General features: G+C 42.7%; 1 protein-coding gene across 1 annotated transcript in view; it reads right to left on the bottom strand.

The window, feature by feature from the left end:
• The window catches only part of LOC141133874 (NACHT, LRR and PYD domains-containing protein 3-like), a gene marked incomplete in the record, with an annotated part of 735962 nt that overhangs the window by 164130 nt on the left and 549102 nt on the right, over positions 1-22730 (bottom strand). The window contains 1 exon segment of the mRNA XM_073623461.1: positions 202-375. Within this exon segment, the coding sequence (XP_073479562.1) occupies positions 202-375 (174 nt within the window).

The following is a 22730-nucleotide window of genomic DNA, read 5'->3' as shown; positions in this document are numbered from 1 at the left end:
ATAGTCAGTGGAGGGGGAGGAGATGAAAGCCAATAACAGCGAGTGACCTGAAGGACTATGATGGGAACTCCCAGTGTAACCGGACAATCAGAAGTCTGTCTTTGTATAACTTTCATCTAGGTGACATGTCTGGATCCCTCACATAGAAGATTTATACCAGAATCCTGCAGAATATTATATAATTTATAGGATAATTCTCACCTCAGGTGCTGCAGAGTACAGTCAGGATGTCTGAGCCCCTCACATAGAAATTTTATTCCAGAGTCTTCCAGATTAATGTTATGTGCTAAATTCAGTTTGGTGAGGGATTGGTTATTGATAAGAATGGATCTGAGATCATCACAGCCAGAGGAAGTCACATCACATCCCCACAACCTGCAGAGACAAATCCAGACATATGATATGATATTATATTATAAGATGAATATGAGGAATTATTCCTATTTAGTGAAAAGTAACATAACATCACTAGAGCGGAATATCAGGATATACAGAATGTTATACAGAGGAAAGATCTTGTTATTAGGGAAGCTGATAAAGGTGAAGCTGTTGTAGTACTTATGTCTACACAGTATAAAGAGGGGGCACTGTGACAGCTCATTCACCCCCTTATGTACCCGGTTATTAAGCAGGACCTCACATAGTGTCTCATACAGGGGCTTCTAAAAATTTATAGATAAAGGAAAGGATCTGGGGGGTTTATGAAATAAAACAGCAGAATTTCTGATGGTGGATACCCCAGTGACCCCAATATTCCATCACCTTCCTAAAGTCCACCAATCAGGAGTTCCCACTGAAGATCACTGGATTGTGGCAGGAATAGGATCCCTTATAGAGAATATAGGGGGGAGGGGTGGATATACATTTCCAGCCTTTAGTGGTGAGACTTCTGGGATATATTAGAGATACAAGTACTATATTGGTGGATATTCCACATTTACAATGGGATTCTACATTCACATGGGGGACACTTCACATTAAAGCACTTTATTCTTCCATCCCCCATTCTTTAGTGTCTCCAGCAATCAGATATCATCTCCATAGATATAGATCATATACTAGGATGTTACAGGAATTATTACAGAGGATGTAAAGGATGAAGGTTTATTTTACCTTAACCACTTCAGCCCCGGAAGGATTTAACGCCTTAATGACCAGATCATTTTTTTTACAATTTGGCACTGCGCTGCTTTATCTGGTAATTGCGCGGTCATGCAATGCTGTACACAAACTAAATTTACATCCTTTTTTTCCTACAAATAGAGCTTTCTTTTGGTGGTATTTGATCACCTCTGGGATTTGTATTTTTTTGCTAAATAAATGAATAAAGATAAAACATTTTGAAAAACAATAATATTTTCTACTTCATGTTGTAAAAAAATCCAATAAACTCAACTTTAGTCATACATTTAGGCCAAAGTGTATTCAGCCACACGTCTTGGATAAAAAAAAAAAAATTCAATAAGCGTATATTTATTGGTTTGCGCAAAAGTTATAGTGTCTACAAACTATGGTACATTTACTGGAAATTAAGCAGCTTTTAGTTTATGACTGCCTATCTCATTTCTTGAGGTGCTAAAAAGACAAGACCGTAGCAAAAAAAGAAATAGGCGCAAGGCTTCATAATAAGGAAAACAGTGCATAACTTTCAACAAAGGGTTAATTACAGGAAGTGAAGAAGAGAAGGCTATTAAGATTAACTGGGAGTTTCAGGAAGGTGGGGACTGCTGTGAGGGGGGACATGCAGAGCAGATACAGCAATGGACTCATGTTGGGACTTGAAACTGAAGAAGGAAGTCTGTGTCCTCTCTGCCTGTATTCCACTGCCATGAGTGACTTGGATAGTCTGATCAGCCAGCTACGCTCCACGGCCTCCTTCAGAGGTACGGACTGGCTTTCTCAGCAGGTCTCTTCCATGCTCGGTGGGGAGACCTCAGCTGCAGGGGACAGGACATCCCAGCCAGGGCTCTATTAAGACCATAATAGGCCTGGTGCTGAGGATTTTGGTGGGCTTTTTATATAAAAAATGCAAACTATTTTTTGTTCTAACAAATTAAATTAAATAGAGAGAGGGAGGATGAGAGAGAGAGAGAAAGGGGGTGAGAGAGGGGTGAGAGGTAAGGGAGGGAGGATGAGAGAGAGAGGACGCGCATGAGCATGCGTGGGAGTGACAGCAATGCAGCCCAGCCAAGGCAAGTGACCGAAGGCACAGAACCCGGAAGGAAGACTGGGTGAAGATGGAAGTGCCCAGGACCCGCCGGATTGATCACAGCGCAGTGCTGGAGGGCTCAGTCTGACAGGTAAGTGTACCCTAATGTGCTAATATGCTGTGCATACTTCCATCAATAGATTTTTATTGAGTTAAATCAGGTGTATATACATACAATGTGTACATTGTACATGTTTAGTAGTTGCATTTTATTATTAAACAGAACTTCTTATAAGTAAAATGTTTAACAGGAAAGTTTATAGCGAGATTCAATCAATAAGTGTGGGTTTGAATATAGGTAGAGTACGTTAATATTGTCCCCAGGAACCCCAAATGGGATCTCTTTTGTTGCCTGGAGACAATATTGTGGTTATAATGTATAGAGATATGTATAACCTCTACTCCAACAATAAATATACATCGCATTTCTAGTGTGTTATCATATTATGACTGGATCACTTAGTTACATGTTTGTTAAAGAAGAAATTTTTCAGCCCCTCCCCAGTGTTCCCATGAAGACCACTGGGCCTTGTGTTTGTGCAAGTAATCACCACTGGATGCCATTATCGTTTCGTAGCTGTAGTGTACATTTACCAAGTCTAAGGTTTGTTCTATGTTTGGAACTGTAGTACTTTTCCATAATCTAGTTATGCTCAATCTAGCGGCCAATAGTATATGCGTGGCCACATGTCTGTTCTGTTGGGGTATCTGATCTATGTTCAGGTTTAAAATTGCTAGGTCAGGCGTAGGGGGTATGTGTTGGTTGGAAATATCCGATATGATGCGAAATGTAGTGTCCCAAAATTTCATGAGGCAATTGCATGCCCACATTATGTGGAAGATATTCCCTATGTCCGAGTTGCATCTCCAACATTTGTCATTAAATGTTGAAGTGAACGACGCCAGTTTTGAAGGAGTGAGATACCATCTCAGAGATAATTTTTGGGTCAGTTCCCAGAGTTTAGCGCATTTAGTGGCTTTGTAAATAGATCTTAGCGCTTGTTGCCATTGCTGGTTTGTGTATGTGTTCCCCAAGTCGTGCTCCCAGTGTATATGTGGAGACGACTTGACGAATTGGAGTTTCTGCTGAAGAATGTTGTAGAAGAGGGATATACCTTTAGATTTGTGGGAGGTGTTGTTTAGTTGTTCCCAGGCTTTTGGGTGTACCGTGTATAGAGGTAATGGTATTTGTGTTAGGCAATGTTTGACTCTTATGTAGGTAAAGAGCTCAGTAGAAGGTAATTTGAATTCATTTTGGAGTATTTGAAAAGATTTTACATGGGATTCTTTGATAAGATCCTGAATATGTACTATGCCAAGTTGGGACCATCTAAGCAGAGGTAGATCTGGTGAAAGATGTCGGAGAGATTGTATGGGGATTGGTATCCCCGGGTTGGTGGAGCGTGTAGCATTGTCATGGATCAAAGCCTTCCAGGCTTTAGCTGAGGCCATCATGGTGGGGGGTAATGTTGAAGGAATTTTAATGCCCAGGGGAATGCTCATCAGCCATTCTTTCAGATTTGGTCGTACCAACGACAGATTTTCTATTTTGCTCCATAGTTTGGAGGGATCTGGGCGGAACCATTCATTAAGTTGGTCTAGGAGTGAGGCAGTGTAGTAGTCCTCAAAATCTATTGTTCCTGCTCCCCCCGCTAATTTGTGTTTCAGAAGCTTAGAGTGCGCACATCTGGGTTTAGATCCGTTCCATATGCATTTATTGAATAAAATTTGGAGAGATTTGAAAAAGTATTTAGGAACGGGAATAGGGATTGTTCTAAATAGATAGAGGATTTGCGGCAGGTAGAGCATTTTAAAAGCTGCAAGTCTCCCGGACCAAGATAGTTCTTGTTTGGTTATGGATTGGGTGTCTAGTTGCAGTTTGGCGAGGAGACGTTTGTGGTTGTCTGAGAATAGGTGTTTGACAGTCCTAGTAAGGTGTATCCCTAAATAGGGGATGCTCCTATCCGGCCAGGAGAACGGATATTGCGTCTGTAGCAGTATTTTCGTTGTGGCGTCAAGTTTGATATCTAGAATATGGGATTTGGATGCATTGAGTTTATAATAAGAGACCCTACCAAACCATTCTAGTAGTTTGTACGCTTCAGCTAAAGAGGTTGTCGGATTGGACAGGGTTAGTATGACATCGTCCGCAAAAAGACTAATTTTATGTGAGGTCTTTCCAATTGTTAGTCCCGAGATTAAAGGGTTTGAACGGACATGTTCCGCCAGGGGCTCCATTAATAAGTTGAAGATTAGTGGTGACAGGGGGCATCCCTGGCGTGTACCATTGGTTATGTTGAACGCCCGGGACAGATGCTGTGCATACTTGTACATCATTGCATAACCTACCCCAGGGCCTCTAAAAAGTAGTAATGTTAGCAGTTTACTACCGCTTTAATATCAAAGGATCCCAGGAGCCTCTCATGGGGCCCCCTACTGACCCGGTGGCCCTTGAGCAGTGCCCAAGTGCATAGTTGCCAACATTTCAAAAATATTTTCAGGGACACTTGTTTTTACCAGTGGTATATTTAGAGTAGCTGACATCCCCTATGTTCCTCTATACATCACAGTAGCAATCACAAAATTAAATGAGTACTAATAATGGGCAGAACAAATATAAAGACTGATAAGATTTCCTTTGGTTGAACTAACAAAAAAGTGTGCCCATTCTAGAGCTGGTAACATTGGAGGATATTCAATATAATTTTAAATAACTGTTTTTGTGGGTAAGAGGCATAGGGGAGGAGTATGGATGGTATAAAAGTGGGAATGTGCAAGTGAGGGAGAGGAATGTGGAGGGTATGACAGTGGGCGCTATGTACAGGAGATGAGTGTGGAGGGCATAACAGTGGGCAGTATGTACAGGAGAGGAGTGTGGAGGGGATGACATTGGGCAGTATGTACAGGAGAGGAATGTGGAGAGAAAGACAGTTGGCAGTATGTACAGGAGAGGAGTGTGGTGGGTATGACAGTGGGTGGTATGTACAGGAGAGGAGTGTGGAGGGGATGACAGTGGGCAGTATGTACAGGAGAGGAGTGTGGAGAGAAAGACAGTTGGCAGTGTGTACAGGAGAGGCATGTGGAGGGCATTATGAGGACAGTATGTACAGGAAAGGAGTGTGGAGGGTATGACAGTGGGCAGTATGTACAGGAGAGGAGTGTGAAGGGTATGCCAGTGGGCAGTATGTACAGGAGAGGAGTGTGGAGGGGATGACATTGGGCAGTATGTACAGGAGAGGAATGTGGAGAGAAAGACAGTTGGCAGTATGTACAGGAGAGGAGTGTGGTGGGTATGACAGTGGGTGGTATGTACAGGAGAGGAGTGTGGAGGGGATGACAGTGGGCAGTATGTACAGGAGAGGAGTGTGGAGAGAAAGACAGTTGGCAGTGTGTACAGGAGAGGCATGTGGAGGGCATTATGAGGACAGTATGTACAGGAAAGGAGTGTGGAGGGTATGACAGTGGGCAGTATGTACAGGAGAGGAGTGTGAAGGGTATGCCAGTGGGCAGTATGTACAGGAGAGGAGTGTGGAAGGTATGATGGGGCAGTATGATTAGCAGAGGAGTGTGGAGGGTATGACAGTGGGCAGTATGTACAGGAGAGGAGTGTGGAGGGTATGATGGGGGCAGTATGTACAGGAGAGGACTGTGGAAGGTATTATGGGGGCAGTATGCACAGGAGAGGAGTGTGGAGAGAAAGACAGTTGGCAGTATTTACGAGAGGAGTGTGGAGGGTATGACAGTGGACGATGTGAACAGGAGAGGAGTGTGGTGGGTATGACAGTGGGCGGTATGTACAGGAGAGGAGTGAGGTGGGTATGACAGTGGGTGGTATGTACAGGAGAGGAGTGTGGTGGGTATGACAGTGGGCGGTATGTACAGGAGAGGAGTGAGGTGGGTATGACAGTGGGCGGTATGTACAGGAGAGAAGTGTGGTGGGTATGACAGTGGGTGGTATGTACAGGAGAGGAGTGTGGTGGGTATGACCATGGGAGGTATGTACATGTCAGAACTATTGAGGTTAAAAGAATTAATATGAGGCCTAATCAGTATTATTTTACATATGTTTTTTCTGGACATGAGAGAAGTTATTTTGTGATGGTTCTGGGGAGGTTAAACTAAGTTTATGGCTGATGAATAGACACTGTTACTAGAGTTTTTTTTTCTCTCTTAAAGGATCCAGTGTACATTCTCTCAAGTTATACATTTTGAGAAATCTTAGTCAAATTGACAACCAAATCAGATAAGGCATCTGCCAAAAGGAATGTTTGTTAGAAAAGAGAATGTGACTTAAGATGGTTTCAAGATGAACAGAAACATGTATAGTATTTTTTTCCTCTTTTCATGACTAAGGCTTATTTAAACCTATATTATGAACCAGAAATTGTACATTGCAAACATTTAAATTAGCCATAAATTCATATTATATATTATTACATTATAATAGGGCAAGTATATGCATAATTAATTAAACATTGTTACCTATTTTGGTTTATATTTTTTAAATATATTTTCCAAAATAAATATATTCATAATATGTTGTTTGGCCACTGTGAATAAAGGTTCAATATTGCCCATATAGATTTTGGGCAGGAAATGACATGTGTTTGATGTCACTCCTGATGTGAAAGGCATTTCCACACCCGTTCCTGGGGGGAATATAGAGTATATACAGATGACAGTGAGGGTGATTGAACAACAGAGAGCTAAAAGGAAGGAGAACAGAGAAATGTAGTAATGGTAGAAATCTCTTTTGGGGGATACACAGCTGATATCTCTCAAAACAAAAGTTTCTTAGATCTCTGTTAAAGTATTAATTTTCTATTTTATCTTTTGGTATTGAATTATTTAGCATATACATTACTAAACCATTTAAACTTTGTAGCACAGTGTTTAAATTGTTTTATTTCTAACTGCAGTACAAAATAATTCTGTTTCAAATATAGAGAAATACACATTGTTGTATATCTCAACAAAAACTGACTTTAAAGTCATCAATGGTTTTGTTATGATATATGCTTAAACATAACATTCATTAGAGAATTATCTTTACCATAAATAAGTAGAGGTACATTACCAAACTCTGTGCACAGTATAACATTTTGTTGGTGCATTTTTTTAAATAGATTATATTTATATCTATCTATCTATCTATCTATCTATCTATCTATCTATCTATCTATCTATCTATCTATCTATCTATCTATCTATCTATCTATCTATCTATCTATCGCGTGGCCTGATGCAGCGTGGAGTAGGAAGTGCATACCCTGAGCTCCGTCCATTACTCCTGCTGTAATTAATCCTTACCTCTTCATGCTTCATCAACCGCTGGATTAAACTCACCTGGGACCTCTACCATCCCCTGTGCTGACTCTCAGGGCGAACGGATCAGCGGCGGCCCGAACGGAGCAGCGATCCTCCACACGGTGGCCAGATTCAGGCAAGTCCGCTGCTTCGGCCAATTCCCGGAGGCCCGCGGCCATCTTGGTCCTCCCCTGCACCCGGCCTATATCAGGGTAGCTACACCCTGCTATTGTCTGGCTCTTGAAAAACCTTCTTGGGGACCTGAAACGCATCCCTCTCCACACACACACAGACTCCCTGGACCCCCAGTACCCCAGGTGGAGAGGCGGTCGCATTTAGGCAAGCCCGTGGCTTCGGCCTACATGCAGAGGTTTGCGGCCATCTTTACACACCCATACATCCGGCCTGTGCTGCACCTTCACCCTGCTGCCTTTTTGCTTTATTTGGAAAACCTCTTTTGGGGACTTTTCATACTCCCCACCGCACCTTTAGACTACCAGCACCCCAAAAGGAGTGGCAATCTGTCACGCATTTGCCGTATCCGGGCAGATTTTACCCCTGGACACCTTGGCGACTTTGAGGCCCAAGTCAGCACTGTCTCCTGTCCCGCAGGCTACAAGATTGGGGACTCACTGAATGACACCACAGACCCTCGCAGTATGTCACCAACCAAATCACAGAAGGCAGCGGCAGCAAGACTTGATCATTACCGCTGACAAGACAAAGAGGACCTGGAGGAAGATGGAGCCTCTGAGAAAGCAGGGGGGAGAATGAACAGCGAGTGATACTGACAAATTACTTGAAGCAATCACTTTATGCAGAACTTCCCTCACAGCACAAATTGAGGAAGTCAAGATGGATATCTCCCTTATTAGGCAAGACTTTCAAAAGCTCAGGGACAGAGTGAGGGAAGCTGAGACCAGGCTGAGTACGGTGGAGGATGCCATTCCACCCTTACAAACATCCTCAGACCACATGCAATGACAAATACACCAACTCCTTACCAAACAAGATGATATGGAGAATAGGCTGAGAAGATGTAATATACGCCTGATAGGCCTGCCAGAGGGGACTGAGGGCAAGGACACTACCACGTTCCTGGAACAACTCCTAATCATACCTATGGGAGAGAAGCCTTTTCCCCTATGTTCACGGTGGAGCGGGCACACTGCATGCCAGCCAGACCCCCCCCGCAGGGAGCCCCCCTCGCACTTTCATAGCTAAACTTCTCAATTACAAAGATCGAGATGCAGCCCTGAGGATGGTGAGGGAGAAGGGCAACATCCCAGTAGGGAATGTTAAAGTAGCTATTTTCCCAGATTTCTCAGCGAAGGTACAACGCCGTCGGCAGAGCTTTACAGAGGCCAAGCGCAGGCTGAGGAACCTACAATACAAATATTCCATGCTTTTTCCTGCCCACCTCAGAATAGAACATGACAGTCGTGCAGTCTTCTTTGAAGATCCTGAGGAAGTGGTCTCCTGGTTGGAACGTCGCGCTATTCCTGAAAGAGCCGATTGATCAAGTCCCAGATGTGTATATATATATAAAGGTCCAACTATTATGTCCACACTCATTTACAGCGTAATTTTTCTTCAGAGTCGCATAGCTACATTGTTCCCTGCAGTTGCATGGAACCCTTTTTTCCTTTTTTTTGAAACCGCGCACTTTCACATTTTTTGATGTGAAATGTTTCTTACTATGCGCAAAAACTGTGTGAATGCGACATGGAACCGTTTATGAACCAGCACAAGTACAAAGTACAAATCCTGGACATTTACAGTATAAGAGTCCACTTACTCTCCGGGGCTCCGGAGGGGCAGAAGTCCTACCAACAACATGCATCGTGCAGCGAGACTTTACCCCACATACCACTGGGAAGCAGTACCACGATACTGGAATCTTTTCTGGAACTTGTTCTTTGCAGTTAATTGGAAGCAAGGGGATCAGGAAACCGTGCCATACCTTGTACAACTGGTATGGATGATATCCCTTGTTCTACTCAGACCCCAGGGACTTAGCCAGATGTTCTGCATTTTTATATAAAAAAAGAAAAAACAGGAAAAGGCGCCTCTTAGTAAAACTGTAATTTTAATGATAACATTCCATTAAAGCCACTCACATGTAAAACTTAGTGGGAAGCCTCAGTATAGCTATACAAGATTGCGTCCTCCTATGTCACATTGTCACACTCCTTCTCCTGCTGCCGGCCGGTCTGTGTAGCACGGACTTCCGGGATTCAGTGGGACTCCAGAACGAGGCTTGGACATCCGCCGAGCAGTCGATAGGAGGGCTGGGACACTGGAACGCAAATCCAGGTGTATTTGCTGTACTGCCGTAAAGTAATGCGTTTCGGAGCATGCGCACTAGAGCCCGCTCCTTTCTCAAGCTAAGGAGATGGTGTTACGTTGCAGCCTATTTAAGTGCTCTCCTGGCACCGCCGCCTAATGGATACTAGTATAATTACAAGGAAATTAAAAGAAATTTAAAAACAAACAGGTTGATTAGGTATATATTAAAAAGAAAAATGATATTTCTATTGTGCAATTTTCCCTCTATATGTACTAATTTCCACTATATACATACACAGTATCTGAACATATATGGTAATAGGTTAAAGATAGATTGGTATATTTTTCTGGTGTATTTTTTATGCTGAGAGTGTTTCATGTATTACAATACAGATTATAAGTGTAAAACAACTATAATGTATGAATGTGGGCAGACTCTATTAGCTTATACAATTATATAGGGAAAAGCACCTATATAAAGTATATGGGGATGGTAGTGTTCTTTTAAGCGTTATATATAATAACACTGACATTTTTAAAAAAAACATTATTATAAAATATAAGTGTATATTCCATTAAAATTATTTGAATTAATATAAAAATTTTCTCATATACTCATATGAAGGCGTAATTTTACAGTAACAAAACTAAATTATGGCAGTATTCTTATAACATAATTACATAGAAGGCAAAATTTATTAAATGGGTTCAATTACTATACCAGGCACCCAGGGCCAGGGTGGTGGCTAATGGGTGGTCGTCTCAGATGTTTGACCTCAGCAGAGGCACGAGACAGGGCTGCCCCTTATCCCCATTATTGTATGCCCTTGCGGCAGAACCCCTGGCGATATCCATCCGAGCGAACCCGGAGATTAAAGGACTAAGACTGGGCTCTTTAATTGAAAAAATCAGTATGTATGCAGATGACACGCTGCTATATTTAGCGGATTCGGGCCCATCATTATGTACCGCACTCCACACGATCGAACAATTCGGAATATTTTCAGGACTGAAAATCAATTGGGATAAGTCCCAAATTCTACCAATTGATAGATTCCCACCCCCAGAATCCCAAGCCAGACTACTGCTTCAGAGAGTTGATGTTATTAAATATCTAGGGAGCCATATATCTAGATCCCCTGCGGACTATGTATCTCTCAATATAGACCCTCTCATTTCCATTGTTAAAAATAAAGTACGGGTTTGGTCCAAACTACCACTTAGGACCTGGGGTTGCATAAATTTAATTAAAATGATCTTACTCCCTAAAATACTTTATGTTCTCTGGCATACTTCAGTTTACTTACCCCTGAAACATTTCAAATCTTAAGAGTCCCTTCTCAAGCCATTTGTGTGGGGTACCAAAAGACACAAACTAGCATGGCAAACTCTCAAGAACCCGACTGACCTTGGTGGCACAACTCTTCCTGGCTTTAACCTATATTACATTGCATCACAACTGTCACAACTTTTCCACTTAGATAAACCGGATAGCGAGAGGTTTCTCACGCTCCTATGTCCAAAGTGGGCACAACACACCAAGGACTCGATATATGCAATAGCATCGGGCTCGGGGGGATGGAACTAGGAGAAAATAGACATACCATGATATATCATTACAGGAAAATATGGGACTTAGCCGCCTCTAAACTTGAAATTCCACAGTTAAATGATTACACGCCGGTATGGCATAACAAGAACCTTCCTGAATTCAACAAAATTCATGACACATTTTTATGGTCCATGCAGGGAGTATTTTATCTGCATCACTTACTAAAAGACGAGCATTTTAAAACTTTTCATTCACTTAAAGAAGAATTTACAATTCAGAACCAGATGTTCTTTAGATTTCTACAAATCCGTCACGCGGCACAATCACAATTTCCTGATTCCCTCCCAAACCCTACACCTAATGTCCTTATGGCAGTAATTAAGAGCACAGACCCCCATAAACTGATTTCAGCTTTCTATAACATGCTCTCAACCCCCGTCTCTACTAAAATAGCATATGATCTCAAACCAAGATGGGAAAGAGAAGTGGGACCAATAGAGGATGAGGAGTGGGGGGGGCACTGGAGTCTTGTAAGGCTGTGTCCCCCAAATTATCAGATCATCTGTCGCAGCTTTACATTCTTCACAGGGCATCTCTCACACCCCTTAGAGTGGCAAGATACAAACGTACACAATCTACTACATGCCTGATGTGTGGGAAGGAGACAGGTACTTTTTTCCCACTTGATCTGGACACGTCCTAAGATTCAAGGCTTATGGGAACAAATTGTGACATTTCTGCACGATACAATGGGCTCACCCCTAGCTCTAGACCCAAAAACAATGCCTTCTGGGTATAATTCCAGACACAATTGACAAATACACAAGAACATTTCTCCATGAAACACTCTTTGCAGCAAGAAAGGTTATATATATATTAGCACATTGCTGTATTCATTTTTGTCTTCAAACTAGCATGGATAAACTAATTTGAATTATTTGGTTGATTTGAAAATCAACTGAATCTCCTTAACTATAGATTTTTGCATATTTCCATAAATATAATACTAAATAAATATAATACTGTTAACATTTCAGTATAAACATCTGACATCTGACAATAGTTGCACTATTGAAAAATGACTGACACTAAAGATATTTCTAATGTAGCCAGTCCTGCTGATGCAGAAAATGAAATTAGTCTGCATAACAGAAAAAACAAAGAATTGGTAAAATATCAGGTGATATCTTATGTCAAAGAAAAATGGGAAAATAAAAACAAAATTTGGTCTCTATAAGTCAGCTATTGCTGCCAGAAGGGCCATTTATACTTTGAAATGTAGGCCGAATCAAAGTCCCAGAGAATTGTTATCAGTACTCAAGAATGCCTATAGCTTGGCTGAGAGAGAACCCAATTTTGAGAGCCATGAATTTATCCAACTTTTTGATGATGCCTTACTAAATAACATAAAAATTGTTATGGCCCGAGATTACCATCCCAAAAATGGTCTGGATTGGCTAATAACAGAGAGCATCACCCTTTTTACTGTTATACAGAACAGTGATGAGCCTCAGGATAAATTTAAAAAGCCCGCTCAGTTAATAGCTGAGGCTCAGTTTAAAAAGAATCAGGGACAATTCGAGGCTCCTCCCAATCAAAGGAAAGCTAGACCCAATCCAGATGATAAAAAGGTACCAGCTGTTCCTGAAAACTCAATTAAAAAGAAACAGTTTGTAAAAAGGCGTTTACTCATTATGGGAAAAATCTGAGAAATGATTACAGAGATAAACAGCCTGACCAAAAAAAAGTTCAAAGTGGTTCTGAATCAGATGGGTCTGAAATGCTTCAAGTTTCCGATTTCCAAAATCCACCCACAAGGGTTACCTGGAAAAATAGAAGTAGTTTACATAACAGGTTGAATCAGATGCAATCTCACTTGGGGGTATTGACAGAACAAATGGAGAAATTTATCAAAATTTTCTCACTGTACAAACCAAAAATCCTTTTTTAGAATAAGTAACCCCAGTTCAGAACCTTGTTTAAAACCAAAAAGTGAAAAGCTGGCGGAAGTATCAAATCATGTAAATGTCTGATTTACCAGTCAGCAAATATGAGCAAATTAACATAAATGTTTGTATGTCTAAAATTAATTTAAACCCTCCTATACAAATGGGCAAGAAGGAGGGAGACATGTTTGTGATCTTATCTTGCAGCCAAAACCTTGCTGTGAAGAAAAAACTGACAAGCAGTCTTAAAGTGGTTGTAAACCCACGAACAAAACAAAAAAAAAAAAAAACCTTTACAGGCATACTATAGACACCCCCCAGCTACGAAATTTAAAGGGATATTACACTTTTATTGTTTGACTTTAAGCATTATTAAAATCACTGCTCCTGAAAAAACGGCCGTTTTTAAAACTTTTTTTGCATTGATCCATGTCCCCTGGGGCAGGACCCAGGTCCCCAAACACTTTATATGACAATAACTTGCATATAAGTCTTTAAAATTAGCACTTTTGATTTCTCCCATAGACTTTTAAAGGGTGTTCTGCGGCATTCGAATTTGCTGCGAACACCCCAAATTGTTCGCTGTTCGGCAAAATTGGGAACAGCCAATGTTCGAGTCAAACATGAGTTTGACTCGAACTCGAAGCTCATCCCTATTAGGGTCTCTCAAAATACGATGGCCATCTAACATATTTTGAGACCCTGTGTAAATGTACCCTAGGACTGTGCCATGCTGTAGCCTATTCTAATACTCCACTAGTGTGTGGTAGCGACAGAAACAGTCACCGATACAGAGACCAGGTTGGTCAGGACAGGAGGGAGAATAAAAGCCTATATGCATGTTTTCTGCAGACACAACATCTTCTTTGGGGTGTTCTTTGGGTAGAGGTACCATCCAGAAAATGCCTCTCATGCAGCCGGGTTACTGCATTTGCATTGGGAAGTTGGGGCACAGCACTGTCTTGAAACAGAAGGGCCGTAATGATCTCTTTCTGGAATTTTAGGAAGGATCCAGTTCTTCCTGGAGCTTTGTATAGCACATAAGCAATCAGCAGAGTCAATTGAAATACGTATACAGACACTTTTTTGTACCAGCATCTGGTTCTATGGGCAATTAAGTACGGCGCCATAATCTGGTCATTGAAGTCCACCCCTTCCATATTAAGGTTGTATTTGTGAACACAGAGGTCTCAACAACACCAGTCACCATTGGAATTTGGACTGTCATATCAGTGTGAATGGAGGACAGAACAAAAACATTCCATGTGTCCCTCCACTTCACTGCAAGCAATTTATTACACTTCAAGCAGGCTCTCTTCCCCGTCTAAGTCGGGAATCTACAAGTCATTGGGGGAAGCCCTGGCGATTACATCGCATGGTGCCACATGTGCCAATTCCAGAATCAAAAAGGTGACTAAAATGTGTCACACTTGTGTAATAATTGTCCACATACAAGTGGTACCCCTTTCCGAATAAGGGTGACACCAAGTTCCAAACAATCTTACTGCTGCTCCCTATGTAGTCTGGGCAGTTGAGGGGCTCCACACTGCTACCTTTTCCCATGTAAACCATAAAACTATATGTACAGCCTGTGGCCCTGTCACAGAGATTATACTTCTTGACCTCATATCTGGTTCGCCTGCTGGGGAGAAACAGTTTGAAAGCAAGGTGACCAGAAAACTTAACCACTTGCCGACCGCCGCATGACTATATACGTCGGCAGAATGGCACGGGCAGGCAAAAGGACTTACAGGTACGTCCTTGCCTGCCCGCGGGTGGGGGGTCCGATCGGACCCCCCCCCCGGTGCCAGCGGCGGTCGGATCGAGGTCAGGGTCGATCGAAGGTGAGGGGGAGGCCACTCATTCGTGGCTCCCCCCTCGCGATCGCTCCTGGCCAATGATGTGCTGAAGTGATGTCATCCCTCCTCGAGTCGGTCTTTTCGTCCGGCGCCGAGGAGAGAAGACATCCAAGTAAGTGCACCAACAATACACATACAGTAGAACACGCAGGCACACTTGTCACCCCCCTGTCACCCCCCAGTCAGCCCCCGATCACCCCCCTGTACCCCCACACATACTGACACCAATAGCAGGTTTTTTTTTTTTTCTGATTATTGCATTGGTGTCAGTTTGTGTCAGTTATAAGTGTTAGGGCAGTTAGGTTAGCCCCCTTTAGGTCTAGGGTACCCCCCTTAGGTCCAGGGTACCCCCCTAACCCCCCCTAATAAAGTTTTAACCCCGTGATCACCCCCCGTCGCCAGTGTCACTAAGCGATCGTTTTTCTGATCGCTGTATTAGTGACACAGGTGACGCTAGTTAGGGAGGTAAGTATATAGGTTCGCTGTCAGTGTTTTATAGCGACAGGGACCCCCATATACTACCTTCTAAAGGTTTTAACCCCTTGATTGCCCCCTAGTTAACCCTTTCACCAGTGATCACCATATAATTGTTACGGGTGACGCTGGTTAGTTGGTTTGTTTTTTGTAGTTTATTATAGTTTATTACAGTTTATTATAGTTTTAGGGCACCCGCCGTTTATTACCTTATAAAGGTTTAACCCCCTAATTGCCCGGCGGTGATAGAAGTTACGTTTTTAGGGTCAGATAAGGTCTGCGTCGCCCCAGGCAGCGTCAGGTTAGCGCCAGTACCGCTAACACCCACGCACGCAGCATACACCTCCCTTAGTGCTATAGTATCTGAGCGGATCGATATCTGATCCGATCAGATCTATACTCCCCAGCAGTTTAGGGTCCCCCAAAAAAACGCAGTGTTAGCGGGATCAGCCCAGATACCTGCTAGCACCTGCGTTTTGCTCCTCGGCCCAGCCCAGCCCAGCCCACCCAAGTGCAGTATCGATCGATAACTGTCACAAAACACTAAGCACACATAACTGCAGCGTTCGCAGAGTCAGGCCTGATCCCTGTGATCGCTAACAGTTTTTTGGTAGCGTTTTGAATCAGTCGCTGACAGTCAGGAGCTTTTTTGCCTGTGAGTCTCACTAGTGTACCCCTAAATTTAGAGGCCAAAATGGCAAATCGAAGGTACACTAGTGAAGAGGCCTACACGTTTCTGAGTATGACAGATAGTGAAGAGGAAGTCACTCATCTGTCAAGTTCAGGCTCAGAATACGAACCTGTAGAGGACAGCGGCTCCATGACAGATAGCTCTGACGACGGAGTTGTGGTCCCTGCTAGGGTCAGGCGTACCAGACCCCGAACTTCTTCTTCTGTCCTTGAAGTGCAAGAACCGCAGGTCCCTCGTATGGAGCAGAGCAGTACTAGTGCCGCTACTCCTTCTGGTGAACTGGCAAGCACCAGCGGCCTAGTACACCCTGGTCGTACATCCAGCACTGCAGTATCACGTGGTGACGTGGCGAGTCCCATAAGTGCAGTTCAAGCTGGTGAGGTGGCAAGCACTAGTAGGGTCCCGCTGCCACCAAGAAGACAAAGACAGGCCCGTCGTGCCCATAGTGCCCTTCCTGCTGCATTGGCCAATCCGAATTGGGTACCCACCACTTCTGCAGCACCCGTATTGCCCCCATTCACTGGCCAACCCGGAATTCAGGTGGAAACAGTTGATTTTACGCCACTGGATTTTTATTCACTGTTTTTCACCGAAGATCTCTATAGATCTATTGTGGACCAAAGCAATTTGTACGCTGGTCAACACATCGCCACTATTCCCCAGTCCTCCCTTGCCAGAGATTGGAGACCAATTACGGTCTCCGAATTTAAGGTCTTTCTGGGCCTTTCCCTCAACATGGGCATAACCAAAAAGAGTGAGTTGCGGTCATATTGGTCCACTGACCCAATTCACCATATGCCCGTGTTCTCTGCCTCCATGACCAGGGCACGATACGAGCAGATTTTGCGGTTCATGCACTTCAACGACAGTGAACTCTGTCGTCCTCGTGGAGACCCTGGATACGATCGGCTCTACAAAATTCGGCCCCTCGTAAACCACTTCAACCAACGTTTTGCAGACTTGTTTACTCCCCATCAAGTAGTCTGTGTTGATGAGTCCCTGATTAAATTTTCTGGCCGCTTGTCATTCAAACAGTACCTTCCCAGCAAGCGTGCCAGATACGGGGTCAAGATGTATAAGCTCTGTGACAGGGCCACAGGCTATACATGTAGATTTATGGTTTACGAGGGCAAAGATAGTCACGTAGAGCCAATCAACTGCCCTGACTACATAGGAAGCGCTGGCAAGATAGTGTGGGACTTGGTGTCGCCCTTATTCGGAAAGGGGTAACACTTGTACATGGACAATTATTACATGAGCGTGCCACTTTTTAGTCACCTTTTTGATCATCAAATTGGAGCATGTGGCACCGTGCGACCTAATCACCGGGGCTTTCCTCAGCGGCTTGTAGATTCCCGTCTTAGGCTGGGGGAGAGAGCCTGCTTGCAGTGTAATAACTTGCTCGCTATGAAGTGGAGGGACAATAAGAATGTTTTATTTATTTTTTTTATTTATTTCAGGTACTTATATAGCGCCGTCAATTTACGCAGCGCTTTACATATAAATATTATACATTCACATCAGTCCCTATACCCTCAAGGAGCTTACAATCTAAGGTCCCTAACTCACATTCATACATACTAGGGACAATTTTTTTAGACAGGATCCAATTAACCTACCAGCATGTCTTTGGAGTGTGGGAGGAAACCGGAGTACCCGGAGGAAACCCACGCAGGCACAGGGAGAACATGCAAACTCCAGGCAGGTAGTGTCATGGTCGGGATTCGAACCAGTGACCCTTCTTACTGCTAGACGAGAGTGCTACCCACTGCACCACTGTGCCGCCCGTTCTTACCTCCCTTCATGCAGACACGACGACCCAAATTACTACGGCGACTGGTGTTGTGGAGAAACCCCTCTGTGTCCACGAATATAACCAAAATATGGGAGGGGTGGACCTCAACGACCAGTTGTTGGCGCCGTACCTAATTGCCCGTAAGGCCAGACGCTGGTACAAAAAAGTGTCTGTATACTTATTTCAATTGGCTTTGCTGAACGCTCATGTGCTATACAGAGCTTCAGGACGGACTGGATCCTTCCTTAAATTCCAGGAAGAGATCGTCAGAGCCCTTCTGTTTCCAGACGGTGCTCCACCTCACCTTCCCCAACCAAATGCAGTAGGCCGGCTGCATGAGAGGCATTTTCCTTATGCCATCCCGAGTACCCCTACCCAACGAGCCCCCCAAAGAAAATGTCGTGTCTGCAGCAAGCGCGGATTTAGGCGTGACACCCGGTATTATTGTCCCTCCTGTCCTGGCAATCCTGGTCTTTGCATTGGTGAATGTTTTGAACGCTACCATACACTAGTTGAGTTTTAGCGTAGGGTACAGCACTGCACAGACTAGGACACACTTTCACAGGGTCTCCCAAGATGCCATCGCATTTTGAGAGACCCAAACCTGGAACCGTTACAGTTTTAAAAGTTACAGTTATAAAAAAAAATGTAAAAAAAAAAAAAAATACACAAAAAAAATATAAAATAAAAAAAACAAAAATAGTTGTCGTTTTTATTGTTCTCTCTCTCTCTATTTTCTCTCTATTGTTCTTCTCTTTTTTACTGTATTCTATTCTGCAATGTTTTATTGTTATGTTTTATCATGTTTGCTTTTCAGGTATGTAATTTTTTTATAGTTTAATGTGTTTTAACCATTTTTTTGTTTTCAGGTACGCCATTCAGCTGCAGCGCGGATTTATTTATCTTGACAGCAACAGCGTTTGCTCCCACGATACATAAAGCCGTGACTCCAGCGCTGTCGGAGGTGATTTCACCACCACAGTTACATACTTCAGCATATATGCCGAAGCGTGGGGGCAGCAGTGGGTGGAGGAGCGATTTGCTCCTGCCTTTTGTGGGAGGATGCCCCCATGCTTCGGCATATATATATTTTAGGTAGGCACAGGTTGCGTTAAATGTTTTATATTTTACTATGTTTTTTTTTTTTTTTGTATTTGCTTTGCAGGTATGGTAAGTATTACTGTTATACTGTAATGTTACTTTGTTTTTTGTTAACCATCATTTGCTTAGCAGGTACGCCATTCAGTTGCAGCGCGGATTTATTTATCTTGACAGCAACAGCGTTTGCTCTCACGATACATAAAGCCGTGACTCCAGCGCTGTCGGAGGTGATTTCACCACCACAGTTACATACTTCAGCATATATGCCGAAGCGTGGGGGCAGCAGTGGGTGGAGGAGCGATTTGCTCCTGCCTTTTGCGGGAGGATGCCCCCATGCTTTGGCATATATAAAACTGTGCATGTATGCCCATCATTAGAAGTGGGTGGATGAAGGGAGGTATTCTAATGGTGGGCATACCCACCGATCAAGATCTTTTTTTCATTCAGCCTACAGGCTGCATGAAAAAAAAGTTTACAATACAAGGACCAGCAACGTACTGGTATGTTGCTGGACTTTGAGTGGTTATACCAGAATGATGCCTGCAGGTTTAGGTATCATCTTGGTATCATTCTTTTCAGCCAGCGGTCGGCTTTCATGTAAAAGCAATCCTAGCGGCTAATTAGCCTCTAGACTGCTTTTACAAGCAGTGGGAGGGAATGCCCCCCCCACCGTCTTCCATGTTTTTCTCTGGCTCTCCTGTCCCAACAGGGAACCTGAGAATGCAGCCGGTGATTCAGCCAGCTGACCATAGAGCTGATCAGAGACCAGAATGGCTCCAAACATCTCTATGGCCTAAGAAACCGGAAGCTACGAGCATTTCATGACTTAGATTTCGCCTGATGTAAACAGCGCCATTGGGAAATTGGGAAAGCATTTTATCACACCGATCTTGGTGTGGTCAGATGCTTTGAGGGCAGAGGAGTGATCTAGGGTCTAATAGACCCCAATTTTTTCAAAAAAGAGTACCTGTCACTACCTATTGCTATCATAGGGGATATTTACATTCCCTGAGATAACAATAAAAATGATTAAAAAAAAAAAAATGAAAGGAACAGTTTAAAAATAAGATAAAAAAGCAAGGAAAAAAAAAAAAAAAGCACCCCTGTCCCCCCCTGCTCTCGCACAAAGGCGAACGCAAGCGTCGGTCTGGCGTCAAATGTAAACAGCAATTGCACCATGCATGTGAGGTATCACCGCGAAGGTCAGATCGAGGGCAGTAATTTTAGCAGTAGACCTCCTCTGTAAATCTAAAGTGGTAACCTGTAAAGGCTTTTAAAGACTTTTAAAAATGTATTTAGTTTGTCGCCACTGCACGTTTGTGCGCAATTTTAAAGCATGTCACGTTTGGTATCCATGTACTCGGCCTAAGATCATCTTTTTTATTTCATCAAACATTTGGGCAATATAGTGTGTTTTAGTGCATTAAAATGTTAAAAAGTGTGTTTTTTCCCCAAAAATCGCTGCGCAAATACTGTGTGAAAAAAAAAATGAAACACCCACCATTTTAATCTGTAGGGCATTTGCTTTAAAAAAATATATAATGTTTGGGGGTTCAAAGTAATTTTCTTGCAAAAATAAATAATTTTTTCATGTAAACAATAAGTGTCAGAAAGGGCTTTGTCTTCAAGTGGTTAGAAGAGTGGGTGATGTGTGACATAAGCTTCTAAATGTTGTGCATAAAATGCCAGGACAGTTCAAAACCCCCCCAAATGACCCCATTTTGGAAAGTAGACACCCCAAGCTATTTGCTGAGAGGCATGTCGAGTCCATGGAATATTTTATATTGTGACACAAGTTGCGGGAAAAAGACAAATTTTTTTTTTTTTTTTTTTTGCACAAAGTTGTCACTAAATGATATATTGCTCAAACATGCCATGGGAATATGTGAAATTACACCCCAAAATACATTCTGTTGCTTCTCCTGAATACGGGGATACCCCATGTGTGAGACTTTTTGGGAGCCTAGCCGCGTACGGGACCCCGAAAACCAAGCACCGCCTTCAGGCTTTCTAAGGGCGTAAATTTTTGATTTCACTCTTCACTGCCTATCACAGTTTCGGAGGCCATGGAATGCCCAGATGGCATAAACCCCCCCAAATGACCCCATTTTGGAAAATAGACACCCAAAGCTATTTGCTGAGAGGTATAATGAGTATTTTGCAGACCTCACTTTTTGTCACAAACTTTTGAAAATTGAAAAAAGAAAAAAAAAAATACGTTTTTCTTGTCTTTCTTCATTTTCAAAAACAAATGAGAGCTGCAGAAATCCTGAAGGCGGTGATTGGTTTTCGGGGCCCCGTATGAAGCTAGGCTCCCAAAAAGTGCCACTCATGTGGTATCCCCATACTCAGGAGAAGCAGCAGAATGTATTTTGGGGTGTAATTCCACATATGCCCATGGCCTGTGTGAGCAATATATCATTTAGTGATAACTTTGTGCAAAAAAAAAAAAAAAAATTGTCACTTTCCCGCAACTTGTGTCAAAATATAAAATATTCCATGGACTCAACATGCCTCTCAGCAAATAGCTTGGGGTGTCTACTTTCCAAAATGGGGTCATTTGGGGGGGTTTTGTGCCATCTTGGCATTTTATGGCCTTCAAAACTGTGATAGGTAGTGAGGAGTGAAATCAAAAATGTATGCCCTTAGAAATCCTGAAGGCGGTGCTTGGTTTTCGGGGCCCCGTACGCGGCTAGGCTCCCAAAAAGTCCCACACATGTGGTATCCCCGTACTCAGGAGAAGCAGCTGAATGTATTTTGGGGTGCAATTCCACATATGCCCATGGCTTGTGTGAGCAATATATCATTTAGTGACAACTTTTTGTAATTTTTTTTTTTTTTAATTTATTTATTTTTTTTTTGTCATTATTCAATCACTTGGGACAAAAAAAATAAATATTCAATGAGTTCAACATGCCTCTCAGCAATTTCCTTGGGGTGTCTACTTTCCAAAATGGGGTCATTTGGGGGGGTTTTGTACTGCCCTGCCATTTTAGCACCTCATGAAATGACATAGGCAGTCATAAAATAAAAGCTGTGTAAATTCCAGAAAATGTACCCTAGTTTGTAGACGCTATAACTTTTGCGCAAACCAATAAATATACGCTTATTGACATTTTTTTTACCAAAGACATGTGGCCGAATACATTTTGGCCTAAATGTATGACTAAAATTGAGTTTATTGGATTTTTTTTATAACAAAAAGTAGAAAATATCATTTTTTTTCAAAATTTTCGGTCTTTTTCCGTTTATAGCGCAAAAAATAAAAACAGCAGAGGTGATCAAATACCATCAAAAGAAAGCTCTATTTGTGGGAAGAAAAGGACGCAAATTTCGTTTGGTTACAGCATTGCATGACCGCGCAATTAGCAGTTAAAGCGACGCAGTGCCAAATTGTAAAAAGTGCTCATGTCAGGAAGGGGGTAAATCCTTCCGGGGCTGAAGTGGTTAATCAGGGACTCAACACAGACAACTTGATTGGGAATAAACAAGGCTGCAAATTGGTTG

Source organism: Aquarana catesbeiana, linkage group LG03 (genome assembly GCF_042186555.1).
Source record: "Aquarana catesbeiana isolate 2022-GZ linkage group LG03, ASM4218655v1, whole genome shotgun sequence".
NCBI classification, from domain to species: Eukaryota; Metazoa; Chordata; class Amphibia; order Anura; family Ranidae; genus Aquarana; species Aquarana catesbeiana.
Note: the sequence above shows the minus strand (reverse complement) of the source record. Positions and strands in the feature narration are given on the sequence as shown.